Below are 12,868 nucleotides of genomic sequence, written 5' to 3'. Positions count from 1 at the left end.
GCAAGCATAATGGTATTTGTATAATGGAATTATATACCATCAGATTTCTTATGCTCCTTTTAACTTCCCTTTACCCTTCTGTTTTCCTTCTGTTCTGTCGAATAAGATACCTTTTTTTATTTCAAAGATGTCTCGAAAATGAATCATCCACTTGGAATACTCTCTCGCCCCTCACCTCAGGCCGTAGCAATCGGAATGTTCCCCGTCGCCATCCAAAACATCTTAGGCTTCGACTCAATTTGCCACCGTGACACACCGTCAATTGCCGCCATTGTGAGGCCGAAGAGGTTGGTGAAGTTTAAAGGTCCAGGGCCCTGTTTTATGAAGAGTAATAATTGATTATATAGTTGATTTCTGTCATAAGCCTATGCCAGCCTGTGTGTTAAGGAAATTTATCATCGATTTTATCTTTTGATGAAACGGGGTCCTGTTTACCTTTTCGAGCAGTGACTTACTTTTTTTCTTCAAGATATCACATTAATAGTATGCATAGTGTAGGTCTGTTGTATCACAAAACATCCTACCATATAAAATGTTTGCAATAAAGCCTAAAATGTAAGGAGATATCAGTATTTTTCTCAATAAACCATGATTGTAGACGGTTTAGTCTGGAAACATTTTTATTATAACTATTGTTCACATTTTGTGTATTTAACAATACTTAACATAGATTATACAGATTCAAATTTTTACAGTGGTTGTTTCTATCCCTAACTCACATTTTAGAACTATTTTAAAGCTCCAATGCTGGGTTTTGTTTCATCTGCAAATGGTATGCCTTTAAACCCGACTTTTCAATCTCTATTTCTCTGTTTTTGTTTTTGTTTTTGTTTGTTTGTTTGTTGTTGTTGGGTGGTTTTTTTTTTTTGCATTTCTGTGCAATTCCCTTTGTTGTCGACTGTCTTGGCACTCTTTACATTCCCCTAGGAGAGTGATAATGAATAAGATTAAGCGCCATTAGCTCTGATCAGCCTGATTGAACCGTTTATTGCTGTTTGTGTGGTTTTATCTTTCTACGCCAATTTCACATTGACGCACTTGACGTAAAAAGAATAGGAGCTTTTAACCGCGACAATAAGCTTTAATACATCTAACATCTGCTATACTTGTTGGATCTTCTTGTTCCCATGTCAGCGAAAACACAGAAGAGACGTACGCCTGGAAAACGGGATCGATCACACTACCAGGTATGATATCGATATTTCGTTGCGTTCTCTAAACTTCTTGTGGTACAGAAGCAGAAGAATTAGACATGCTGGACATGAACTTAGAATCTGAACGAAGAAGAGCAAGAAGAGGCATATTTTCTTTCGACAACGCTGCTTGAGATGTTTTACCCTGTTAATGAACAATATTGTATAGTCTGCAAAAAACAGTCTCTCAATCAATGCTATTAACATTGAAACAAAAATATTCTTATAAAAATGTGGAGGTGGATGCAGCTAGTATCACTCGTTGATGTTAGTTAGTGCACATTCCCTCCTCTAGATACATTATGATATGTTAAGGGTGATATAATTCATCCTGTTTCTGAAAGAGATAGGTCAAGTGTTCTTTTATCATGCTAGAAAAGTGAAAATACGTTGAATTCTCTTTATATTTTCTTTACATTGTAGTCCGTGCATGACGTCACGAAATGTTGTAGGCTTCTCATTCAGTAATGGACGGCACTGAAACTTTGAAAATTCCTTTCATTTGAACGAATTGTCCGATTTTTGCTTCAACCTTCACTGATGTGTTCTAGTGATATGGTTGCATTTATGTTTCATTCTTCTTTAAGTCATTGCAATGTTCAACCGCAGTTCTTATCAGTGTCATCATTTTACGCTTTGACTCATAGTGTACAGAAGTATTGCCGATGCCCTATCCAAGCATTCAGACGTCACTGTCGTACTGAATCAGGCCATTGGTCCAGCAGCATACAAGTGCGCCCTCTATGCCGTGAATCATACGCAGGTAGGTCCTCCATTATAATTATTGATTTTTGTTATTACTGTCAGATATAAACATGCATGTATTATGTAAAGTCATAGTGGTGAAATGATTAAGTACAAATGAGAAAGAGAAGCTAATCACTATTGTGATTACTTTAAACTTGTTCATTCCCTCTTTATCATGAACGTTTTGGAAAATGGTGAGGGAGATAGAAAACAAGCACACACGCACACACACACACACAAACACACACACATACACACACAAAAAAAAACTGTTAGGGAGTAGTTTTCATTTTTATATATCAGAGAAAAGGATACATAGATTGAAGTTTGGTGAATATGTCATTATAAAAATTTTTATTTTGTACTTTCAAGCTGGTCTGGGCACCTGACTGGTAAGAAAAAAAATCGTAATGCAATCGAGACAGGAATGCATGCATTGAAGTTCGGTGAATATGTCGTCATGATTAAAATATTGATTTTGTAGTTTCAAGCTGCTCTGACTGGTAAGAATGAATTATTGTTATCATCGGTGAACAGGTGCGGGGCATTATCATGATGGTCGGACAGGTGACGGAACGGCAGACCAGAGAGCTCATCCAGATTGCCAGAGAGAGGCGTGTCCTGATGATCGGACCTTGCACGGTAAGTTTCCATGACAACAATTTCGCTGGAGAGACCGACCAAAATCATCTCTACCACTCTGAATCTGCTCTATATTATCTTAACTGTGTTATGTATTGATTCGTCTAGCTGTGAAATAAAAGAAAAGTATACATTGTTAATTCAGAGAACTCGATCTGCAGTTGCAAGAGTTATCTTCTATGATTCTTATCGTCACCATCATCAATATAATTTTTATTAATCATTATTCTTTCTCTTATGGTTAGGTCAAACACGGGTTGCAAGTAAATGTCCTCAAGCCCGGTGCGTTCCGATGCAACCTTTTTGGTGACATCGGTGGACCCCTGCCGGACGTCATCGACCTCAAACTGTACCGCCAGGGCAGCGTGGTCTACCTGTCGCGATCTGGTGGTCTCTCCTCAGAGCTCTGCGCAAGCATCGCCCGCAACTCAGACGGCCTATACCTTGGACTAGCGCTAGGCGGAGGAAGGTGGGTACCATAAGAATTTTTTCGAATTGCATGTTCTACGACGCAAAATGAACTAGCTGTCTTACAGCAACAATGAAAATAAAGATGATAAAAAACATTAACCCGATCACAATGGGGTTATTTGATTGAATTAGCCGTTTCTGGTAACAGCGCAGGACTACATGGGACGTCCATGGGAGCCTTAATCTGATGCATGTGCAGAAAGTATTATGGTGGTCATTATGATTATGTTGCAAATCAGTTAAGGTCACTCGTGCAAATCGAACGCCTGTACCTTTGTCATCGTGGTGACGTCACCAGGCAGTCGATCTTTCCATCCCATCCCATTCCATCCCTATACATGGGAGGAAGTCCATTCCAAATTCAAACTGACTTTGATAGGAATATTAGAAGCTCAGAGTGAAAACAGTTAATCTTTCATGTCACTTTCAAAAAGATATTAGATAAATGTTACAACTTTGTGTGTTCAGCTAGAGGATGGAGAAACGTTGAAGGAAAATCGTTACGCACATGAGTCAATGTATAGATATGAGTATATTATAAACAAGTTATACTAGTATTTCGTAACAATTACACTAACTGCATCTTGGTCATATGGTTGCTATGGTGACAGATACACTGGTTCGGGAATCATGGACCACATCAACTTCCTGCAAGATGTTCCTGCTGTCAAGTGCTTCATTCTGATTGGGGAGGTATGTTTTTGTTTGTTTTTGTATGTGTGTATGTATGTGTGTATGTGTGTGTGTGTGGGGGGGGGTTACATATTTTATGAGACAAGGGTTCGTAGGAGATGGGGATGTGGAAGGGAGGAGGTTCGAGGGAGAAATTGGGCTAGTGGGAGGTTCTCGTTTTTTTTTTTTTGGTTTTTTTTTGTTGCGTATTTGCAATACATCTTATTCACACAGTTTCGCCTTGATATGCTGCATGATTCATCAATATACCTGAATTCCTCTGTTCTCTGATCTGTGTAATGATGGACATAGAATATCTTATTTATTTTCTGCTGTGAGCATTAAAATTAAAAAAAGGTGTTATTTACTTTTTTATATAATTGCATTATTTGAGTTAGACATGGTAGATGAAGTAAAACAAAGACAATATAAAAAAAGTTGTGTGTGTTTGTTTGTTGGGTGTGTGTGTGTGTGTGTGCTCGCGTGTGTGTGTGTGTGTGTGTGTGTGGATGAGCAAAAATACATTGTGGGGGTACCATCTTATGTTTCGCGTTATATAGTCAGGCACTGCGGGGGTAAAAATGACATTGTGGGAGTATTTGTCTATGGGAGAATTGACGGGGTACTCGGTATATACCACAGGTACCTATTGTTGGGTTATGTGTGTGTGCATGTGTGTGTAGGTGTGTTCGTGTTTATGAATCTGCAGTATAAGCAATACTACCAGCTTTTAACATCGTATCTTGTCCATTGAATTAAAACTGGCGTGGGATCGGGTAACGGATGTGTGATAAAATTAATGTGCAACGCTAGCCAAATTATATAATTAGTTTTCGGCTTCGGTTTCAGTTTGGTGTATGTTCATATTTCTCAAAAATAAACAATAAATATTATGGGAACGTAATATGTATTTTTCCCTTTTCTTTTTTTTTCTTTTTACACGAACCAAATAAATAATTATGCAATGATATGACTGATCATAATCGAGATATTGTAGATGTAAAAAACCTCAGAAGCATGAAATCAATATACGAAAAGCTATAAAGCTTGTAGGAATTGACGGTGTCTGACGAAATATGAGATCATACCACCGCTATGAACATTGGAAGTAATCAATAACTAACATCGAAGCAAATATATTTTTCATTTATCTACAATGTATACGTGTTTATATAGATGTATGTATCAAATCTTAATTGGTAATTTCTTTATTGTCACACAGCCATGATGTTAACTAGATAAATATTTCAGTATTGTTACTCATCCGTAATGTTGAGTAGATGAATATACATATAACTTTGTGTCACAAGTATCTTGCGAACTTACAAAACAAAACGAACAACAGCCCCCCCCCCCAAAAAAAATTCTTTTCCAGATAGATAATGAAAAAGTGACCAAACAGAAGACAAGCCTCCGATAAGACAATGCAGGAGATAACCAACCATTCTCTTTTTTTTCTGCCTTTCTCTCCCTCCATTCTTTCCTTCTACTCTGTCAAGTCGTGTCATTTTTTTTTTTTGGCATTTTTCCTGTCTTGTTCCGTTCTGTCGTAAAAATATCTGTGATAAGTGTTTGTAAATAAGTAACTCATAAGTTTGTTCATTTTTTGAGTTGTTCACAACCTACAAGCTTGCTTTTTAGTGGACTTCTAAATTCTTTTTTTTTTCTCAACTGAAGCATGCCATAACTTTGTATTTTTTTTTTTGCCAGTATGCATTCTTTTGTTTATCTGTATCATTTATCTTTTGCAAACTCGAATGTTCATGTTTATGATGTAATTCCAGATTTATTATACGTAATGTTTTGTTGGAAAAAGAAGAATGAAAATAAATGAATTGAATTGAAATGAATTGAATGTAGAGCTGGTTTACCAATTTACACATCCCAGTGTTATGTATACCAGATTAAAAAAGAAAAAGAAAAAAGGTTGCTCCTAACAACGCGCGAGAGCCTACCACGATGCCTTCCCGACATGGCAATGATCACAACTGAACGCGAAACGAAATAGGAAACCAAATCCCAAGTGTGTGAATGTGGATTGAGTGAAATCAGCAATATTAGTAGAACACATCAGTGAGAGTTTTAAGGAAAATTCAAAAGTTATGAATCCTTAAAGTTTCTATGCCGTTATCGCTGGATAAAGGAGACTACGACCTTTCATGGCATTTTGGACAACAACATTAAGACAATCAAGTATTTTTATCAAAATATAGAAAATTCAGCGCATTTTCACTTTTCTATAGCATAATGTAAGAGCCCTTGACTTCTTTCAGAAAGCAGGGGGAATAATATTTGTCAATAACAAGTCGGTGGAATGCGTACTTTTCATGAAAAAGGAATTCTTCTTTTGGAATGCTCCTTATAGCTTATATTGTTGTCCAAAATGACGTCATGAACTGTCGTAGTCTTCTTATCCAGCGATGACGAAACAGAGACTTTAGAAATAATAACTCGTGAATCAATTGCCCGATTTTCCTTAAACTTTCAGCGATGTGTTCTGATAATGATGCTTTCACTCAAGCAACATTGATATTTGGGCTTTGGTACCCTTTAAAGGTCCAGTTTACCTTTGGGAGCAGTGATTTCAAAAATGTTCAAGATATCACATTTGATGCATATGTGTAGGTCTGTTGTATCACAAAACATCCTTCCATATCAAATTTTCGCAATAAAGCCTGAAATATAAGGAGACATCAGTGTTTTTCCCAATAAACCGTAACTGTACACGGTTTAGTCTTGATACATTTTTATTATAACTATTGTTCACAGTTTGTGTATTTAACGACACTTACATATATTATACGGATTCAAATTTTTACAGTGGTTGTTTCTATCCCTAACTCACATTTTAGAACTATTTTGAAGCACTAATGCTGGATTTTTGTTTCAACTACAAATGGTAAATTATGCCTTTAAGAGTGCTCATTAGGAAAATCGAACATATAGTCCATGGGCCAAGAGCCGATCAATGGGTTGTTGGTACCACCCGAGGTGGCAAAACCTTGTTGGTGTCATTTTGTTTATCGGACATAGATACGCGTATCAAGCTATGATAGCATTTCCAAATGAGTAGCTTAGTCATAATAAATGAATTTTTAACCAATTTGGTCTCGTTTTTATATCCCTATACTTCTGAATCGAAACTAACCGCTATACAAATACGAGCACTGCCTTCTGTATGTCCACAGGTGTTCTGTTGTAAACGCGGTGCGCTTAGTCTTAATTCAAGGCAGCGAAGGGAATATCCAAAGGGTTATGATGTCCACAGCTGTCATGCAGTGCGCTTAGTCTTTATCTAGAACAATGTACCGTTATCATATCTAAAGTTCCTAATAAAAGGGATTATCTATACTGTTTTTATACCACCCTCTCAACAAATACATCAGTTTTAAACAAAAATCACTCTGTTCATTTACAACATTATTAATTATAATGTATTTTAGTGTACCGGTACATTGTTTTTGCATAATCTTTCATTGTTGGATGGAAATAAAGCGACATTGGCGTGGTATTAGCGTTTTCAACGTGGTGTTTTCACCGGAAAATGATAAATAATTGAAAAATACGCTAAAATTCACGAGAAATTGCTTTTTGTTGTTGCTGTTTTTAGATAAAGGGATATACACTGTATTATAAGCTTTGGATATTCCCTTCGCCGTCTTGAATATTAGACTAAGCGCTGTGGACGTCATAACCCTTGGATTTCCCTTCGCTGCCTTGAATAAAGACTAAGCGCACCGCGTTTACAACAGAACACCTGTGAACATACAGAAGACAGTGCTCTTCTTTGTATAGCGGTTGGTCTCGATTCAGAAGTACAGGGATATAACAACGAGACCAAATTGGTTTAAAATTCATTTACTATGACTAAGCTACTCATTTGGAAATGCTATCATAGCTTGATAAGCATATCTATGCCCGACAAACAAAATGACACCAAAAAGGTATTGCCACCTCAGATGGTACCAATATCTGGCCTGGCCCATGGACTAATACAGATGTGCACGTCACCAGATGAGGGAAGAAGAAATAAACATCAAACTGAAAGCACTCGCAAACCGATCCAACCTGTTCTGTCCCACCTTGGCAAAAAGAATCAAGGGCTCCCCTGAATTGATCTTCGAAGGTCGCAGTGTTTGATGGCACGAGGAGGAGACATTTTCGATGGTAGAAGGGTATACCAGCTAAATGTTGTTCGATAAAGTATGTTCAGGTGATGTGGGTATTGGTATTTAACCCTTTATGTGCTTTGAGTAGCGATTGGCACAGACATACCCCATAGCGTTGTATACACTGTCTAAAGTCCATGGCACAAAAAGGGTTAACCACAAGCCCTATATATGGAAACACATAAAAATCACCAAGTTGTACACAAAGACCATAAAGGGAAGATACAATGATGATGTACGTGTTCTGGATTTGGTGCCTCACTCACATCTTCATTGAGTAGCCATTATCATAGTTATGATGTATACTATTGAATGCAGAGTGACACATCGTTTGTTTTAATGGAAGTCGTTATGATACATTGATACGCCAGCTTCAACGTACAGTACAAACTCGCAGAGCGGAGCTAGGTCCAGGGTGACACATTTATGACATATTTTATACGCATCGTAATCTCAATACGACGTCTTAATTGTAGCCATCATTATGTATGTCCTTCGGGTGACATTAGTAATGAAAATTCACACCTTCGTGTAGCCTTCGTGTGTGGTTCGGATGTCATTATGAGATCTTCTGTAGGCATCGTGATCGATACTTGGTTCGGCTATCATTATCGATTGGCATTTTTTGACCAATAAGTTCGGGGCCAACATCATATGAAATTGAAAATTCCATATTCGTATTGCCATCTTGTTATAACATCGGGACAGCGTGCCCCCCCCCCCCCCCCCCCCCCCCCGTGAGTGAGGCGTTTGGCTTGGGCAACTCACCCACGCGCCCCGCAACAGGTGTTCTTTTTTTTTTTTTTTTTTGGGCCACATGTTTCATTTTCTATATCAGCCGATGACAGCTGCACGCTTAGTTATATGACAGGTCCACAGCGGCGGGCAAAACACCCGTTTGTTTGTAATTGGCCAAGTAATGTAATGCCATCTCCTAGTTATACCTCATTTTATATCATTTGTTTTGTTTGAACGTATCTGAATAGTAATACAGTTGCTGCAATTACTGACATGTTATGGCATGAAATTGTGAATAGTAATAGGAATGGCGGCCAGCATTGACTGTAATGTATACTGTAATGTACACTGTAAATTTCATGTTATGGCATGTCATGTTACAATGTGTTCAATGTCATGCAATATCATGCAATGTAACATGATGAAGTAATACGCCTTCACAGTAAGTTTACTGCTCATGTATATACGTGGTCGTATGATATTTCCGTTGGAATTATTCCGTGACGCCCTGCACGCCACGCACTGTGACCCATTGTTTTGTCATTTGGCTATTTACCAAACTCCTTTCCACTTTCACCTTCTACTTCCTGTGCTCGTCTTTCCAAAGGTTGGCGGCTGTGAGGAATACGAGATATGTGACGCCCTCAGGAGCGGGCACCTGAGAAAGCCCACAATTGCCTTCTGCATCGGAACCTGCGTCGACCTCTACAAACAAGAGGTACGGTGATTTCCCTATTCCTCCTCAACATCATGCATCTTTCTCCATTCTTCCCCTATAATCATTTATAGACCTGGTTGGTTTTGGGTGCTGTTAGTAACCTTGTAGCGCAGGGAGAGAAGGGTGGGTCGATTAATTTTAATCTACCTTCATTCGCGACCTACCAGGTAACATTGTGTCAAGGCCCTCTCACTGTATGGTGAAGAGAGCCCAACCGAGTCTGCGAGTGTAATCTCAGGACTGAAATGACACTTTATACGCTTTAATGAGACCGAGGAGAACGATAAAGGCCAATGCGACACAATACGAATTAAAACATAAGCAAACAATCCGCAGCTTTTCGGACTTGCATTTATTCATTTATATATCAGTTTTTTTCGGCTAAGACTAACCTAACATAGCAGCAACTAATGTTTGCTGAAATAGGTTTCATTTGCAGAGAACAAGATGAAAATTAGAGTCTGAAATGGTGATATATCATTATTTTCTACATCAATTCATTGATCATGTAATCCAAGGTGACTCACGTGAGTCCGTCATTCATTCTGATCTTCCCGATGTTTGTGGTGCGTTCGACCATTCCTCCCTCCCTCCCTGTGCAAGACTTTTATTTTCAAAGCATGTCTCTTTGACAAAATTTTAACAATGATTGACCCTCCTCAACTCTTTCGTTATATAGTTTTGCCCAACACTTGTATGAACTAGATCAGTCATGCATGCAAATGAATTTAGATACTTATTATGGCTGGAAGAAGAAAATTGAAGAAACAGTTTCTCTCTGAGCGTACTAGTACATAAAACCAATGTCGAATACTTTGCTTCTCTCGCACTTCATACGCACTCTCGCGAATAGACCACTGTTGAGCGAATATGAGACTATAAAGTGTATTTATTCGCCAAGAATGACAAAGATATAGGCGCCATTATTGTCAATGTCTCGATGTGATGTCATTAATTTTCGAACTAAGGGGATTCGTGTGCTGATTTATTTACTTTTTTATTTATTCATCTATTATAGTGAATACAAGGATACGAAAATAACCACAATCCTAAACATGAATGAATAATGAATGAAACATAATAAACGAGTCATAGATAATGTAACGAGTGTACAAATAAATGGACAAATAGGTGAATAAATTGAAAGATGTATAAATTGTATCTGTAATTAAGGAGTAAACGAAGAATTCGGACTCATATATTGAATCTCCTTTTGCAGCCGGCTTACTTCGGGCACACCGGTGGCGGAACGGACAGCCTGCGAGAGAGTGCCACTGTCAAGAACGAGACCCTCGCCGCAGCTGGCGCTATTGTCCCCGACACATTCGAAGGCGTTGCGATGAAATTAGCGTGAGTGAAGCGTATCAAGCAGATAGATTTGCAAAATAAAACACACAACTAAACCCTTGATTTGTCTTCATCATACCTGGCAGTGCTATCTTCTTTCGACGCTGTGATAGATTTAGTATTCAATGAGTTTTACATTGAGGCCAATCCATTTGTTTGTTTAGATAGGACAATAATGTTGAGCGGACGCATTCAACTACAACATAAACATGTTAATTTCGGTTTCTTCAATATCTTTTCATACTTATCATAAATTGCACTTTTCTGTTTGCTTACAGGGAGCTGTATGATCGACTGGCTCAAGAGGGCGCCCTGTCTTCCATCTCTGAACCACCCGTTCCAGAAATTCCTGCCAACTTGAAGCCAGCGAGGCGACCACCTGTTCTTTCAAATTGACCAAACCAATATTTTACTAGAGTCACCAAAATCTTAGAAATATCTGTACGGAGCCGTTTTGCCTCTAACCAGTGTAAATCATCCTCCACTTCAAATCGAACATTGATGAATTATTGGACGAGACGTTTTTACCCACGGTGTCCTTCTCGACCCAGATGTAACATATATATACATATATATATATATATATATATATATATATATATATATATATATATATATATATAAATGGGTACATGACAATGATGAGGTGATAGTAATGGCAGGCACATGTAGGTTCCTTTGTAAGACCAGTGTTAATACTGAAGATGCTAACTGGGGCAGGAAGTATAAAGTCAAATTCTTTGATATAATAGAGAATTTATTAAGTCAAATTTTCCATTACTAGACTGGACTTTACCATATGGTGGGTTTATTCAACCTTGAAATATATTTTAGGGCAGTGAAGAACTCGCTATTATTGTTTGACGTAGAATCATGTCAAGGAGCTTGGAATGAAAGACGAGTGCAATAGTGCAATATGTCTACCTGAATCACTTTTGCTTATTTGCAATTCACACATGACCTAAGCCAACTTCAAGAGATGCGAGAAAATTTGACTTTGGAGTTATGTCATGACGGATTTTAGATTAAGGTTATAGGAATAGATGTCAACTGTTATTATGGAATCATTTTGTTTCCTCAATGTACTTCGCGATCAATAGTTTCAGTATTATTCATTACATCGTCAGAAAAGGCCTTAATTATTGTCATCAAGACAGTTATACTACATCTGTAATATCCATCCCTAATTCATTCAATGAAACACCGTATAGGCCTACTCAAGGATGCCGGTAATAGTCTTTACTTGAGAATTTTATATTCGATTCACACCAAGAATATGCTTTTATCTATAATTATCATGGACGATTAAGATTATGGAGCTTATCGAAACTAAGCTGCCAAGTTTTGTTTCAAAAGAATGTGGAAAGAAAGGTACAGCTGAAGTTCCCTATACAGAAGATTCCCGACTTCAAAAGGAACCTGATGCCTACATCTTTCTAATAGACGAGATTCTTTATCCGCTACGTCACTCATGGCATGCTTGTAATATTATGAAAGGGTACCTACAGGACTGTAGCGGGGCTATGGCAGTGCGCTGTCTTGGAGAGTATCGTGCTTTACTTACGAACCTATCCTTTGTAAAGAAAAGTAAAGATGATGGTCGTTGTTTATTTTCTTTATTTTATCATTATTTATTATTATTTTACTTGCAGTCTGCATGACAATTAGCTCACGAAACAAATAGGCGCCCTCTATTTTTTTTCTACTTTAGGAGTCACGTATATCAAAGTAATAACTGGTTTTACATGAAGCCATTACCACCATCTCAGGAGTATGTCATGACTGTAAATGTTGCCTAGCTCGGCTTGTGCAATACCGCTTCAAAATTTTGTAGCGGATTGTGCCGGATTTTATTTTTCTTAAATGCGTTGAGAATAATGTTGCCGTCAGAAATTGGAAGAGACCGTTTCAGTAATATCAAATAACTTTTAATGGATGATAAGAATCTCAATCAAATTTACATTTAGTCTATCTTTACCTCCTAACGTTTAATCTGATAGCAGCTGTACAAATTAGGGACTGTATAGGTCAAAAGTATCCTCACGATTTTTGTTGTTCATAATCATATCTGCGCTACAGGCAGAGTCTAAAGTTGCTACCTATATATGCACGAAGAGTGTTGACGATAAGCGAGTACATGTACCATGATATTTGATTTATGCAAGTACAGT

The 12,868-nt window shown here is 37.8% G+C and overlaps 1 protein-coding gene across 1 annotated transcript in view; it reads left to right on the top strand.

Annotated features, from left to right (window-relative positions):
• The window catches only part of LOC139731571 (ATP-citrate synthase-like), a 32,616-nt gene extending 21,523 nt beyond the window's left edge, over positions 1 to 11,093 (top strand). The window contains exons 12-20 of the mRNA XM_071642461.1: positions 181 to 287; positions 1,135 to 1,187; positions 1,841 to 1,956; positions 2,478 to 2,582; positions 2,828 to 3,051; positions 3,665 to 3,746; positions 9,240 to 9,350; positions 10,570 to 10,700; positions 10,976 to 11,093. Coding sequence (XP_071498562.1) covers positions 181 to 287; positions 1,135 to 1,187; positions 1,841 to 1,956; positions 2,478 to 2,582; positions 2,828 to 3,051; positions 3,665 to 3,746; positions 9,240 to 9,350; positions 10,570 to 10,700; positions 10,976 to 11,093 — 1,047 coding nt within the window. The remainder of the gene's footprint in view (positions 1 to 180; positions 288 to 1,134; positions 1,188 to 1,840; positions 1,957 to 2,477; positions 2,583 to 2,827; positions 3,052 to 3,664; positions 3,747 to 9,239; positions 9,351 to 10,569; positions 10,701 to 10,975) is intronic.
• Positions 11,094 to 12,868: the final 1,775 nt, after the last annotated feature.

This window comes from Diadema antillarum, unplaced genomic scaffold, assembly GCF_040938485.1.
Source record: "Diadema antillarum isolate AM-2024a unplaced genomic scaffold, OU_Dant_1.0 seq00000379_RagTag, whole genome shotgun sequence".
NCBI lineage: Eukaryota > Metazoa > Echinodermata > Echinoidea > Diadematoida > Diadematidae > Diadema > Diadema antillarum.
Note: the sequence above shows the minus strand (reverse complement) of the source record. Positions and strands in the feature narration are given on the sequence as shown.